General features: G+C 47.6%; 1 protein-coding gene across 9 annotated transcripts in view; it reads right to left on the minus strand.

The window, feature by feature from the left end:
* BCL11A (BCL11 transcription factor A) overlaps positions 1–3,603 on the minus strand; it is a gene marked incomplete at both ends in the record, with an annotated part of 97,102 nt that extends 93,499 nt beyond the window's left edge. For all 9 annotated transcript variants that reach the window (XM_082851794.1, XM_082851797.1, XM_082851802.1 and 6 more), the window contains one exon: positions 3,549–3,603. In XM_082851794.1, the coding sequence (XP_082707920.1) occupies positions 3,549–3,603 (55 nt within the window). The remainder of the gene's footprint in view (positions 1–3,548) is intronic.
* Between the last annotated feature and the right edge of the window lie 12,152 nt (positions 3,604–15,755).

Below are 15,755 nucleotides of genomic sequence, written 5' to 3' on the forward strand. Positions count from 1 at the left end.
AGCCTGGGGACCCGATTGCTGCCTCCACGGCGGTCCTGCGTAGCCGCGGGGTGACGACGGTTCCCCAGGACCACCAGTTGGAGAACTGGGAAGTGAGGCTTGGAAAACTCGGCAGGTTAACCTGGTGCTGTCTCGGTATCAACGCACACACCAAAAGCGCGGGTCCTGAAATTCATTCTGTGTCCAGAGGCTCACACTTTTTACTTTGAGGGATCTCTGCAAATGCCTTTCTCCCGCAATTCCCGGCACCGGTGTGCGCAGCGCGGCGTCGGCTGCTGCGGTTATTCATTATTAATGACGCCGCTTGCCCGCATCATTATGATGATAACTATTACTATTGTTGTGATTTCGGGCTTCAAGGCGAGAGCTGCAGGAGGCGGAGGAGCCGGTTGGGGGGGGGGGGGTCGGGCTGCAGAGCAGCCCTGCAAGCCCGCAGTGGCCGCCTCGGTCCGTGCTTTGCATGGGGGTGAGGGGGTGGAAGAAGTGAACCTGGAGACTAAGTGCAAACTTGCCGGATCCCGCCCTTTTGGCCTTGCCCCGAAGCTGGAGAGCGCGCACTCCCCTTTCCTCCCTACCAAAAATGCCCGCCCGAAAGAGAACGAAAACTGCACCCCGCTCCACTCCCGGAGCCCGGGGGTGTCGGCCGCGCGCTTCTCTGCAGCCCTGGCAAGAAGCATTTTTAAAGTCAAAATGAAGAACAAAGACATAAGAGGTGATGGGAGGGAGGGGGGAGAAAGGGAATTCTGCCTAACCGTCCGTTTCCCCCACCCCCACCCTCGCAAAGCTCTTCCCTCCCGGCCGAGAAATGCAGAGCGGGGGTGGGGGAGGCTCTGGTACAGGTTCAAGTTCGCTGAGCTTTCTTGATCTTGTTCTGCCTCCTAGCGACCGAATGGCTCAGCCAGCCCAAGAAGCGGAGGATGGGGGCGGGGAGGGGAAGGGGGTCCTGAAGACCGGAATGGCTCCCGCTCCCCCCTGCGCACCCAGAAAATTAGAAAGGACAGACGACCGCACGCCCTTCAAACTGGTTCCTCAACGCAAAGCCAGCCCTGAGACACGGCGAGAGGGGGATAACCCACCCAGCCTGGGATACCTCCGGATGGGCCCAGGGTGGGTGGGGGACGGGGGAGCAGCCCGGACTGCACGCCTTAGTCCATCCTTTGAGCCCCCAATGCATCCTTCCGAAGAAGGGCCCAGCTTTCCCGAGTGCTGCGAACACTGCCCTTCCTTCCCGCCGGTACCTGGCCGGGCTGTAACTTCACACCGCCGCGCGCCGCGTCTGCTCCGCATCCGGCGCGGCCGGGGGAGTTGGGGGCGGGGGAGAGCGGCGAGGGAGGGATGCGCGGGGGTGGGGAGAGGGAGGGCCCCGCAACGTGCCCGGGCGGGGGAGCTTTCGAAGTGTGTGACAAGTTCCAGGGCCCAGTGAAAAATTCAATTCCCTCTGCGCACCCCCCTCAAACACACACACCCCTTTAAAAAAATACAGAACTGGGTATAGGGTGGTCCTTTAAAATTGCAGCAAAAATTAAAATAAGGGTCATGAATGAGGAGGGGGAAGGAGGTGGGCCCTCTCATTCCTTTCTTTCCCTTGCAGCCAAACTTTCCTAAGTGCCCACCGCCTGCCTTTCCAGGCGCATTCTGTTAGCCAAGAGACAGCAACCCACTTACCCACCCACCCCCACCCCCAATATAGACTCACAAGGGTCCCCTGACCGACACAGGCCCGTGGTAGAGGACAAGAACTCAAGGGAGGGGTGCGTGGAGTCCCAGGGTCGAACACTCCCCAAAAGCATACTCGAACATACTACTCCCGTACCACCTACCACCCACCCCCACCTGGCTTGGCCGCGCTCAGGAGCTGGGGGCTGGTGGCCTGTCCCGGTGGGAGGGGGGCAAGGAAAGCACGTGGTGACCTCTCCGCCTCCCCGAGCTGGGGGCTAGAGGCGTCGGGGGTAGGGGGCGGACAGAACTCGCTTTTACGGCTGCTCTGCAAAATAAAAATGCTTTGCAAAGCCGAGTTTCTCCCCAGCCGATTTCGCAGTAGGGTTGGCAGGGAGGAGGTCTGGGCATTATGCTGGGGGGTCAGAGAGGACCCTCGACCCGGCTGGCGCTGAGTCGCTGCACGGCCTGCCGCTGTGCCAGCGGGCGGGCGGCGGGCGCCGGGTGGGCGATCCCGGGCGGGGCGGGGGCGCGGCGAGGCCCGGCGAGGCCCCGGCGAGGCCCGGCCGCAGCCGCCGCCCGCTCCCGGGCTGCCGCGCCGCGCTCGGTCCTCTGTCTGTTTGTTGGCAGGAGGCTCCCGCACACGCGGTGCTTGTAAACATTCAGACACGAGATTTTTCCCAATCAAAATCCACTTCCACTTTTTTTGAAAATCTTCCAAAAAATAGTAAGAGGAGGGAGTTCCTCGCTCCCTCTCTGTGCCGCCGGCGCTCTAAGTTTGCAACTAAAGAGGTTTTGGTGAAGGGGATAATTGTATTTTATCCCCTCTATTAGAGACTGTGAGATTTTTGCGGGGAGGGGGGCGATGGGGGAGCCAAAGAGGAGAGCGTGGCAGAAAACGGCCGGCGGAGCGTTAGGCTTCTGTTGTGGGGCAAGAAATTTTGCCCTGTTTTATTTTATTTATTTTTCACGTTTTCTCGCCGCCACTGAGGTTCGGCCGGGAGGGGCGGGCAGCGGCAACCGGGCGGCAGCGGCCAGAGCGCCCTCCCTCCCTCTCCCGCTCGCCCCCGTCCCTTGCTCCTGCCCTTCGGCGGCGGCGGCGGCGGCGGCGGCGGCGGCGCGGGAGGGCAAGCGCGAGGAGCCGGCACAAAAGGCAGCGGGACAAACACCCACCTCGGGCCGGAACAAAAGGCGGCAGCGCCGGCCGCTGCTCCCATCCTTCCCGGTTGCCCAAGCTCTCCCTGCCGCCGCGGCCCCTCTCCAGACTCGGGAGACTCCAGAACGCCGGGGGCCCCCTCCCAGAATCCCACTTTCTCACTATTGTGGAGATGACTACTTTCCTCCCGGTGCACACTTGACCGTGAGCGCGCTGATGTCCGAGGGCCAGTCTCACCTCTTTTCTCCCTGGGAATTGTTTTTTTTAGACTTGGGCTCCCCACCCCCCCGTTTTTCTTCCTACGGCGAGTGGAAGCAACCCCCCTTTCCCCTTCAGTTCCCTCCCCTAGGTTTGCATGAGAGTTGTTAGCATCCACAGCATTGTCCATTATTTTGCAAAACTGGAGGGGAAATCATTGCATTCCTTTTCGAAAAGCGAAATAAAGCAGAGGAAAGCAGGAAAGAGGAGCAGTCAAATTGTTGTAAAATTAAATAAAATTAAAAGGTTCGTGCTATCCCAAAAGTGTACATAAGGCTATGGTTCGGGATGGGATGAGACTGGGTTTTTTTTTCCCCCTCTCCCTTTAATCTCTTTTATCCCGACGCTCGGAGGTTTTTTCTCGTGAAAAAAATTTTAAATGCATGCACACACCCCTCTCTCCCCCTCTCTCTTGCTTCTCGTCCTGCGCGCTCTTGTGATTATTAATAATTATTATTACTATTATTGGGTTACTTACGCGAGAATTCCCGTTTGCTTAAGTGCTGGGGTTTGCCTTGCTTGCGGCGAGACATGGTGGACTGCGGGGCGGGCGGCGGCGGCGGCGGCGGCGGCGGCGGGCGGACGACGGCTCGGTTCACATCGGGAGAGCCGGGTTAGAAAGAAGGAGACTCCAGAGAAAATATCTTCATCAGTGCCTTTTGACATCCAAAATAAATTAGAAATAATACAAAGATGGCGCAGGGAAGATGAATTGTGGGAGAGCCGTCATGGCTTTTTTTTTTTAAGCAAAAAAAAAAAAAGAGAGAGAGAGAGAGAGAGAGGAGAGATAGAGGGGGAGAGAGAGAGAAAGAGAGAGAGATGAAAAAAATGGCAAAAGCCCCCCTGAGCTGCAAGTTCAAGTGCGGACGTGACGTCCCTGCGAACTTGAACGTCAGGAGTCTGGATGGACAGAGACACACAAAACATGGGCAGGGCGAGCAGGAGAGAAGGGGAGGAGGGAAGGGGAAGCTCACACCAATGGACACACATCAGGGGCTGGACATGAAAAAGAGACCAGGACAAGCCAATGGCCAGTGCGGGGCGGGGGAGGTGCGGGGCGGGGGGCTCCGCAGACGCCAGACGCGGCCCCCGTGGGAGGGGCGGGCCGAGGGGAGGGGGCGCTGGGGCCGCGGGCTCACCAGTGGCCGCAGCAAGCGCCGAGGCAGCGGCGTGGCCGGGAGAGAAGAAAGGGGTGGCGGGGGCTGAGGGGGTGGGGAGCAAGACGTGCGCCCTGCTCCCCACCCCCGCATGCGGACCCTAAAATGAAAGATTATTTAAAATTTAAAAAACAAAACAAACAAACAAACAAAAACAGAGTGTACGGGGAGGCTGCAGGGGCCGGGGAAGCGCGGGCGGAGGGAAGCCAGGTAGAGTTGCTCCCGGACACCCTCCTGCGTGCGCACACCCACTTCCCCTCTCCGCCGCCGCCGCGCTCGCACCCCGCGTGCGGACGCCAGGGGCCGAAGCAAAAGCCTTGAGGCCGCGGCTGCGCTCGGGAAACTTTGCCCGAGGAGAGAATGGCAAAGAAAAATCACCCGAAGTTGAGAGCTGAGCCTCCAACTTACAGCTACGCGGCAGGCAAGGGGAGGCGGGAAGGAGCGCGCGGCGAAGCAGAGTCCAGCTCAAGTTTGGAGGGTTGCGGGTCCGGAAGGGCAGCGCCGGGGCCTCCGGGAGCCCGAGCGGCCTGGAGAGAGGGGGCAAGGGCGAGGGAAGCGGTGCAGACCAGGGCCGAAGGGCCGGGAGGGCGCCCCCCAGGCCAAGCAGGGGGGCCGGGGATCTGAACGTCCCGACAAACGATAGGGTCTGAATGCAACTGGGAGCAGGGAGTCGAGGCTCTCAACGGTCGCGGAAAGGGAGAGAAAGGCCGAGGAATAAAAAACAGGGAGCCGGACTCGGGGCAGGTTCCCGCCCCGGGAGTGGAGTGCCCGGACCCAGGGCGAGGGAGCCGCCGAGGCGTCCACCTCAACGGAGCTGCTGCCGGCCAGAGGACAAAGCCCGGGCAGTCCCGGGAGTGCCAGTCCCTGGGAACTTGCTCCCGGGGCCGCGGGAGGTCCCCAAGCCAGGTCCCAAGGAAAGACACACCCCCTCCCACTCCAGAGCTACTGCAAAAGCACCGAGGAATGGCAAGAAAGTGTTTCTTACAGGCAGAGCACAACTAGTCCAGTGCTGTTACCCGGGGAAAGAAAATGGGGAATGAAGAAAGAGCGACTGGCTCGCGGGAGCAGCGGGGAAGCCACAGTGATGGGGTGACAGCCCCGGGTCAGCGCCACGCTCCCCGGACGCCCCGGGCGGAGCCGCACACCCCGGAGCCCACAGCCCCCCTTCTGGCCTTTCTGCAGACGTTCCCAGGAAATTAGGGAAGACCTGTTGGAAATAAACCCCTGTCTCTTTAATGCGCGCGCGCGCGCGCTACTGCTGTCAAAAAGCGGGCTTCACTCTGGCGTGGGATACTTTCAGTTTTACGTAAAATGTACAGCAACAGCACCCCCTGCGATTGGAAAGTTTATTCAGAAACGTGCCCGCAAAGTCCCCCGGCGTCCCCCGCCTCCCAGCCTCCCCGCCTGCCTGCGCCACCCTGTAGCCTCAGCCGACGCCGACGCCGAGACCGCGCTGCGATTCCAGATCCGGAAGGGCACTGGGGGAGAGGAAAATGGACTCAGGTCCAAGGGAGGCGCGGAGGGTGCAGGGTGGAGGCGGAGAGCCGCGGCCCGCGACACTCCGAGCTGCAGGTGGACGTGTGTGAGTGTGTGTCTGCAGAGCGAGGAGCCTTCCTTCGCTCTCCTCCAAGCGGCTCCACAACCCCTTGTGTCTTCTCTTCCCCCTCCTCAGTCTAAGGGACGTCGTTTTCGTAAATTCACCTACCCGGCGCGGGGCTTTATTGTTTTAAGCTAGGGCCCCGGGCTTGCATGCGCGCACCCATCTCCGAGCCGCGCCGGCCAGCGGCTGTTTATTCATATGTTGCCTTCATAAAGTTTCAAACCCATTAGAAAATAACTGATTTGCCTAGCTCGGCGAAGCTTCGGGCCCCTCTAAGGAAGAAAAGGAGGTTTTGATGCTCAACATTAGGAGAGATGTGGGCTGGACTGGGTTTGTGTAAATATGGTTTGTTGTTATTGTTTTCCTCCAGTTTAAGGGGGGAGAAACTAAAACCCTGTTTAAGAAGCAGGAAGATTCACTTGCAGTAAAGCACGGTAGCGTGTGCGTTTCACCATTTCCCCTTTTTCACGAGTTCTTCAGAGCAGGTCAGCATCTCTTTTCCACTACTGTCTATTTTTTTGTCTTGTTCCACTAGCCTTGGAGCGACCAAAAGAATGTTATTGCAGGGCAGGGGTGGGGGGAGCGGGACGTGGAGGAGAATGGTTGGAGGGAAGGTGAGGAGAGGGAGAAAAAAAGTACAACTGGAGGCCTTTGAAAAATAAATAAAATAAAAGCCCCTTCAGGTAACAATAGTGAGTCAGATTCTTTCGGAACCGAGCTTTTCAAATTTAAATATTTTTCCCATCCCTCCATAAAAGTCCATATATAGAAAAGGTATATAAATGGGTGAATGTGTGTTCTGGAAATATATATGTATGATTTATATATAATGGTGTGTATGAAGCTTTTCAGGGTTGGCTGTAGTGTAAAAAGTAATGACTTTATTACCTCTGAAAGGTTCTGTGGTTCACATTTAACAGTCTTCTGAATTACAATTCATTACACAATTGTGTGCTCTCTAAAACCGGCACCCTATCAGGGCCGCTATCTGTGGTTATTTCCAATAAATAACTGGCAACATTTTATTGATTTTCTTTTTTAAAAAAATCATAGCAAATTAGGCACTTAGTTACAAGTAGGTCTGCTATGTTCCTGCACTTGTTTCAGATTCCAGGGGGTTCCTTCCGAAACCACATGTTAAAACATAACATTTAAAACCCAGTTTTGCAGCTGCTTTCCCTGGGTACCCATGGAGAGGTAAGTAGCGACGTTTCCACCATTAACATATATTTAATTTCACCATCATAAAATGCCCAGAGTGAAATAGGAACTGCCCTCCACTCCCGCCCCTCCCCCAGCCTGATTTCACCCAGTCCAGAAAACCAGGGCTGTGTATCGGCATTTGATTCCCTCCTCGTCGCGGACCCCCACTCGCGGTCCCTCCTGCTCGCCCCTACGAGTGACGCCCCCTCCCTCATTGCTACTGGATGCTCGCTAAAGCGCCCAAAACTGGGGGAGGGGGAACGTTTGTATGTGTGTTTAAAGAAATAAAAATGTGTTGTTTTAAGAGCTTTGAAAATATTACGTAAGTATTGATTAATGATGCAGGTGGGTTTGTAGAGGGGTGAAAGGTCACTTTAAACGCGCACACTTGGATACACAATAAGTATATTTACTTTCCAAAAGTAGCTTTCAGAAAATAATAAATTATGACAACGTTAAAATTATTTTATGGCCGTTCGGTTAACTTCATTTGGAGCTGTAGAACCTTTGCTGATTCCACTGAGGAGCTAATACGCTCTGTGGGCTCTTTCCCAAACCTTTGGTGACGACACTGCGTGTAAACTCCAGGCCAACAGACGACCCCTCCCCTCCCCTCCTCCCCCTTTCTATCTTGCCCGCGGAGGAGACTCCCCAGGACTTCCTGCAGTATATATTCTGCCTCTGATCTCGTACTTAATAGCCAAGTCCTGTTTTATGCTTTATAATGTGTTGACAAGTTTTCTAACAGACTTTCTGAAATAATGCACATATATTCACGTCGGTTAGAAACCCACCGTATTTTTAGAGTCGAGTAGATCTATACCCTAATGCAGTGAGAGACTGTAAATCATAGAGGATTTCATAGTCCTTTCAGTAGTTTTCGGTATGAAGTATGAGCCGCGTGGCCTCCAGACGTAACCTTTTAGAAAAAAAGACAGTGCTTTTATTTTATGGTGTAAAGTGCTTTTAGCTCCAGGGCTCTGAACGTGAATGTGGTCAACAAACAGCTCCAAGAGGGAGACTTAATACAGTCCCAGCCCTCGTGTGGAGGATCGCCTGGCACGGGGGACTCGGGCTGAGCTGGAGAATGAAGGGTTAAAAGGTCTGATGGAAACTACAAGATTCAAATAAAATATTCACTGTCTGCCTTTAGCAGGAAACACCTTTATAGCCTTAAAGATAAATAAATGAATGACTGAATGAATGGTTAATACAATCGCTCCCACCTTGCTTTTACTTCATTCTTTTTTTTCTTCCTAATGTAATTTCAGAAAATAAAGAATGGGCAGTCATCTTGATAAAAATAAAACTTAGGTTTGGGTTCATCACTTGGCATAGGTTTTGGGGTTCTTAAGGGTGGGAGTGCTAGGGTGTTGTTAAGACAAAGGAAAATTAATTTTAAAAAGGAAGGGAGGTTGTGCTTGAGGAAGGGGGTGGGCTTTGTGTGGGGGCCCCAAATTGAAAGGTGAGCATGAGGGCCACAGTCCCCTCTTCTCCCCAGCCTTCCTCAGCCCTGACCCCCCTATAACATTTCTTCCTCCTCTGCTCACAGTGTGATCCAGAGCCTGGGACCTAAGGAGGCCCCTGGAGGGCAGTGTCTACACCTGAAAAGGCAGACTTCCTCCAGTGGGGTTCCGGGGGAACGGTTAGTATGGCATTTCTCCAGAGGCTCCCTGGGCCTTTAGCTGACTGGCAGGCTACTTCACATACCTGGATGGAGCCCCTCAAAAAAATAAAGAAAGGAGGAAAGAAGGGAAGGAAGGAAAGAAGGAAGGGAGGGAGGAAGGGAGGGAAAGTAGGAAGTCAAAAGCTGAATCTGCTCTAAATAAGTCTATACTTACCTCTAGACTGGGCTGCTGTGTGCTGAGTCAACAATGTGTGTGTGGACGGGGGCGTGGGCAGCAGTCTCACCACTTAAGTAAGAGGCTCCTTTGAAGACAGCAAGGAGTTCTGGTTAGAACACTGAAATTTAGCTCCCTAACACTGACATCAAAGACACATACTTGCTGGGCAGTGAAACCAGTCCGATGGACCGCATTAGAAACGTCCAAATGCAATGCTTAGCACACAGTAGATTCTCAATAAATGGTTTTTGAGTGAATAAGTGAATAAATCCTAACACCACATAAATGAAACCAACATAACCATACAAATTCTATTAGTTTCCCCCAGAGCCAATAAGGCTTTCATCAGGCAACTCTGTTACAAGAGTACATTTTAGCCTAAAAGTGATTCCCACCAAGGATGGTGAGCTCCAAAAGATTACCCCAAAGATCAAAACGGCTGAACACTTAAGAATACAATGCAAGATATTTTCATCACCTCCAGCAGCCTACATAATCAATTATCTTCCAAATAAATCAGTGTCAAGAACCGGGTATCATAAGATTCACTTTTGTAACATTGCTTTTTGGATATGTTCAAATCTGGTTTCCCAAATGAGAGCCCTTCTAAAGGAAAAAATACAATCAGAAAAAACAAAAATGAAAAATATCTCAAACTTCATTTTCTGTGCACCCTCCCCCAATAAATCTTTTGCTTTTAACAAGGGAATAATTTTTTTAAATACATGTTTTTCACACCCAGTCTTAAAAACAAGCTTCACCTATTTCCCTTTTTTTGTGGGGAGAGGGTAAATAAGAGGAAAAGCAACACACACACACACACACATCTGGTCTGACATTTTGTACAGCAAGTTTCAGCCCAATGTGATTTAAAACAATGTGAGTTAAAAACCTCTTAAAATTTGGGTTTATAATGGAAACACTGACAGACTCTTAATTATAGCAGCCCTGCCAGACACTGCTATAATGAAATAGTTGTGCTTTCATTACTGCAGAGGCACTATAGTTAGGGGTCTGTCAGTGTTTCTATTATAAACCCCAAGTTTAAGAGGTTTATAACTTGGGCTATTTAAATGGCACTGGGTGGAATTCAAGTTATCAGTCCAGATGTGAAGTTGTTTTATAAAAGAATAACTCAGTAGAGGAAGAGCTTTCGGAGATATTTCCTCTCTCTCTCCCTTTCTCTCTCTCTCCCTCCTCCCCCCACCTTCTTCCCTCCCTCCCACCTTCCCTTCCTCCCTCCCCTCCTTACACATCACAGAAATGATTTTTACTGGTTTCAGATGGTCTTATTGCCAACTTCCAGCTATGAATTCACTCACTGTCTAAAAGGAAAATTTATAGGCAGCTAGTCCTTTATTTGGACAAGTACTCTTTGCCATTATTATAATTTTTTACTATGTTATTATCCTGGAATACATACAGACAACACACACACACAAACCAAAAAAAAATCAAGACTGTATGTCAAGGAATGCAACCTCATACACATACGCAGAGGTATACATTCTGATGAAAAAGTATAAATTTACTGAAGAGGAGAAATAAAGTGCTTGAAATCTTCTTTATTGAAATCTTTATCTTGTCTATCAACTGTGTAGTAAAAACAAGAGAAGTATTACCATCTTATTTCAAAAATTTGTAGCTTTCCTGTTATCATTTGGTTTGTTCAGAAAAGCAACAGCTAGCACTGTGCAGTCAGCACTAGACTATCCAAGGACTCTACACAAACACCATGTATGTCTCTGCTGGACTTTGAATATTGACAGTTTGATGAAGAATTTATCTTGGATTATCTAATGGACCAGAATTTTGAAATATGTTCTATTAACCTGATATACCATCACCATAATGTATGTTTGTTAGCGAGGATATGGCTGATACTGATTCTATCATAAGGAAAACAAAGATGGTGGTGGTGATCATGGTGATGGTAGTTGTGTTAATGGAGGTGACAATGGTGGAGATGGTAGTGATGGTAGGGGTTGGAGATGGAGGGGGGTGGTTTCCCTAGTTAACACGTCCATAAGAGTGCAGTAGAAATAGGATGAAAGATGAAGCTAAAAAGCTCAAACCTTTGCTTCTCCACCTCTTGACCCTTCAGAAAAGCCATTCCATAAAGATGAGGTGCTCGATGAGTTAAAACGAAGTTTTCAAATGCACACTGCTCTATGTCCCTCCCCTGCCCAGCAAGACGTGGCCCTGGGTGGGTGTTTCTGGCAGGCCCTAAGGCCACTGACTTCATACAGAAAAAAGACCCACCAAGAACTATGCAGCAAACATATCTGCATTTAGAAACCTTCTCACTTTCAGAAGAACAGTCCCTTTTCTCTGTTCTCTCTGTCTGAAATCAGACCACCACCAAATCAGGCCATCAAGGACCATAGGGCCTTGATCATTCTCACTTCACAATAGCTTTGGTTGGTATCCTCTCGAATTAGCTAGGTGACAAAAGAGAAGCAGTCATCAAAACACATCACCAGGCTCAAGTTCCTTTTCTGCCAGTTTCTCATAAACCCCACAAATGCCTAGGCCCACAACCATTCCAGATGTGCGCCAATCATTCCCAGAGATTACTGAAGAGCTGCGGCTATTCTGGTCCCTTTTCCAGAATTTAAGACACCTTTTTTTCCCTGATAGTTAATCATCAGTATTTTTTTCCTGCCAAAACCAGCAAAGGAAACTTTTCTGGTAGAAAAAGCCTGTCTCTATTTCATCTTCTTTGGCAGCTTGGTAGAAGATAAACAAATCTCTCTGGTCTCCCATTCCTGATTGTATACAATTTGCCTGTTTTCTTTTTCTCTTAAAAAAAAAAAATCCTTTGCACAAGGTCAGTTACCTAAGCCTCCAGATTCCTATAAAATGAAGAATCTAGTCCTAAGAACTGTTATTCTTTCTTTCTTTATGGAGCACTGCACTGAACAGACATGACACATGGCTTCTGCTCTTGGATGGCTTTCATTTTTAAGGCACTAAGATACACATACACAGGCACAAGCCCATCGTATAAAGTTCACAAGTCACACATGCCAAAGCCATACTGATGCACACTATTATCCTTGCTTTGGGTAGCCCTGGCTTCACATTGCTGATTTGAACTGTTCTAAGCCTTTAGCAAGGACCAGTTTGAGGGGACACAGCTCTAGTTACTTCTGACACCAGTTGGAGAAAGAACTTGGTTTCTCAGAAATGAAAATGGTAAATAATGAGGTTTGGTCATGGGTATATCTGTGATAATTCTATTGTTTTATGACATTAAATATCTTAACTACTCTTGAGAAATGAGCTTTCCGTATTACATTTGTTTTGTAGGCAATTTTAGAGACTATTTCTAACATGCAATTGTGAATGTATCATTTCACTTCCCTAACACATAGTAGGCATTTAACACTGTTAAATCAAGGAATGAATTCTACAAATGCATTTTCTGTTGCTGCTGCAGGTGAAAAAGACACAGGTATTTGTGTCTGCTCACTAAGAAATTAAATGTGCATATAGTGGAAAATTACATTATTTCACTTTTTAAATAGTTAAGAAGTATGGGCCATTTGCACAGCTATCTAACTATACATTATAAACCGCAAGCCCATTTGTGTCAGGTGGAAACAATTGCATGTTTCTCTGTGTATATTTCATATAGTAACTTATGTCATAAAAGCTATCACCTGACAAGTCCTGGGTTGTCAGTTCTTATAGGGCAGAGCCTCCATACTTTTCATCTTTTTACCCCTCAGCACAGAGTAGGACCTTAGGAAATGTCTGGTACATGAATAAAGACTTATGAAGTAGACCACTTAGATTCCTGGGAACTTCAAAATCCTTTCTACCATAGATAAAATTTTTTTTTATTGTTCTCAATTCTCAGATTTTGAAAAGCAATAAAATATTCAAACAGCCAAAATCCAAGTACATTACAACACAGAGTAACTCTGAGAGATTACTTCTGAAGCCTGATTCTCCAGATACTACCTTCTTTAAATATCAAGGCCTGTTCTAGCTGGTTCTCATTTGAAAGAGGCAAGGCTCACAGAGCCTCATAATGGCAACTGCTCTCCCACCCATCCCCAAACAGTGATTTCTGTGGCCTTGCTCAGGGAACAAGGGAAATATCAGTATGTGCTCTTCAAATATGATGGAAAGGGAATCCCGACCCTCTCTTCTCAAAAGATTGAATCTTGAACTCTGAGCTTAATTAGTAGGAGAAAATTCAAGATTAGTGGATTTTCAAAATAAACTCAGTTTATGAAAGTAAACATATGAGGGGGGAAAAGGCAAATATGTTAATTATTCGAATATTAAGCACATAAAGGGGTTTTGCTAAAGACTGTAGATCTTTTGCGTTCGTTGATTTAAAGATTCTAGAAAATTAAAAATATGCTCATTTTAAAACATATGTTTTACAGGAAGTAAGCTCTCCTTAATGGGAACTTGCAACTCTCATTTTTTTCTTTTATGTTAGCATAAATAAATCAAACTGAAAAGCAACCTCAAACTAAAAAGGAACTGTTTTTTTTTTTTTTAATTGATAAGACTTTAGCTATAGTAACATCTTTAGAATTCCAAGCTGGATTGTTGTATTTCCACTGATCTTCATATTTAAGGGTTTCAATCTCTTAAAATTAATGTGACAAAGAGAAAATGTTAAATGCTGAGCCCAGGCCTGTGTTTTCAGATATTTTACCCTCAGTAAGATTGACATGATATCTGGTTTGTAGAAGCGTTCAAAATTAATACATTTCTGACAATACTAAAAAGTTGTGATTCATTACTTTCAATTTTTAAATATTCTAGAAGGAAGAAGCTTTTCATTATGGGAGATGAAGGGGACAAAAGAGCCCCTGATTTCAGGTGGTATCTTCATTTTATTAGGAGCAAGGGATTGACCAGCAGCAAGGAAATAAACAAACATTAATCCTGAATTATATATTTTTTCCAACATGATACCAAAGGCCTAAACATTGCACTGAAATAATAAGATGATGGCAGTAATTATTTTAATGAGAATCTCCCTAGCCAAAATAACAAACAGATATATTGCCTAATGTTACACTGAAAGGTAGTGCATAAGTACACATACTGCTGTGGTGACTAATGTGTGATAAGAGAATCCTCTGCTCACAATTTGGGCATTTATGTCACCACGTATTATTGATAGCTATGTTATTTTTACTACCCTGTGTCTTTATTATGTAACGTCTAATTGCAGGAAAAATTATTTTCATCCCCTTGATTTTGATAGGCATTTCCAAAGAAAGGATGGAATACAGAGAAGGCTGTGTATTGTGGAGTTCCACCATCACTCAGGATGTCTGCTGATGATTGCTGGTAACAGTGCTATAAGCACTGTACACTGGCCTTTTAGGAGGGAAGGAAATTAAGTACAATAGACTTGTGATCAAATAAGGATGAGGTTCTGATGAAGACACAAGGGAACTGGACCACTTAGAATTAAAGCTTCAGCCCCCATATTCCTGCATTCAGGTGTTGCCAGCTGCAGAGTGGGTGAACTCTCTCCCTGAACTAAAACCCCTGATAAACTGGAGTTTAACTGCACCTTGGTCCTAAGGTGGAGATAAGACTAGATTTTTCTGGGTGTAATTTCAATTATGATGCTTACTTTGGTGGAATGCTTTTCAAGACAGTGAGCAGAGTAACAAAAATCTGGCATCCACAAGCAAACAAGCCCTAGTGTCTGGCCCCTGTACAGTTTCCACAAAGAAGGTCAAAAGGGGCTGAGAGGAAAGGTGTATCAAAGGTATCCCTGGAACGCAGAGCCAATAAAAATGAAACTATTCTCTTCTGAGACCTAATTACCTTTTATATCCAAAGCTACAATGCACATTTGTTCATTGCTTATGACTAGGACTAAAAAAATATATGTGCCACGGAACTAGGCTTTTAAGTGATCCATTGGGTGGCTTTTCCGTGTCTGTAAGGAATTTTCTGTTCTTTAGAGGCATTCACTCAATGAATAAGTAAATCTATGCTAATTTTTTTTTCTCTCAAAATGTTAAGTATTTTCCTAGATCTATTTTCAAGGAATCAGAGACTTAGTCCTGTAACTTCCAAAATATTCCCTTCAAATTCTAAAACAAAACCAAAACAAAAATGTTCCAGAAACAAATTTCATGCTACCGGCTTTGCAAGGATTAGTCTCCTATTAGAGTCACGGTTCCTATATGATCCTGTTTCTTGTGTTAAAGGAGGATATATATTTTTCTGTTACCTTTCTTGACTGTAAAGCAATCACAGGAACCTGCAGGAGGCACCATAAATATGTAAATTTCTGAGAGATAACTGTTTTCAGTGGTTATGCCTCCAAGTAGTCAGGGAAACAGGAGAACCTGAGCTTCCTACTTCCAAGTAATTCATATGTTGGTAGTGCCCCCTGCTGCAATCACAGGTTGTCCAAGAAAGGGAGAATAAAATTCGGAAGCATTTAGATCTGGTTAATATGTGAAGTAAATGCCCGCTACCTCTGCTCCAGGAACAGCCATACCCAGTTCAGAGTTCCTCCTGCCCATCACAAATTCACTTTAAACACTTTGCTCAGCCTAAAATTGGGAAGACCTGCTTTTAGCTCAAAACCTTTAAATATGCAGGTTACATAGAGATAGATTTTATTTCTCAAAAAACAAAACAAAACACAGCACATCAAGACCCAAAACAGCACTTTAAAAGAGTGGAATATTCTAAGAATTTTTTAGAGGTTACCTAACTATAATAAATGTTGAGTTAGAAGCATATCCAGCTACCCACTAGGACATTAGAGCAGGAAGGGAAAAGTTAAAGTGCTAACAGCGTGTAGAGCTATTATTCAGTTTTAAATGGCTTTATTTATTAAAGAAAAATTTTGTGGCCCATTAGCTCATGGGGTGGAC

This window comes from Leucopleurus acutus (genome assembly GCF_964270905.1).
Source record: "Leucopleurus acutus genome assembly, chromosome: 12".
NCBI classification, from domain to species: domain Eukaryota; kingdom Metazoa; phylum Chordata; class Mammalia; order Artiodactyla; family Delphinidae; genus Leucopleurus; species Leucopleurus acutus.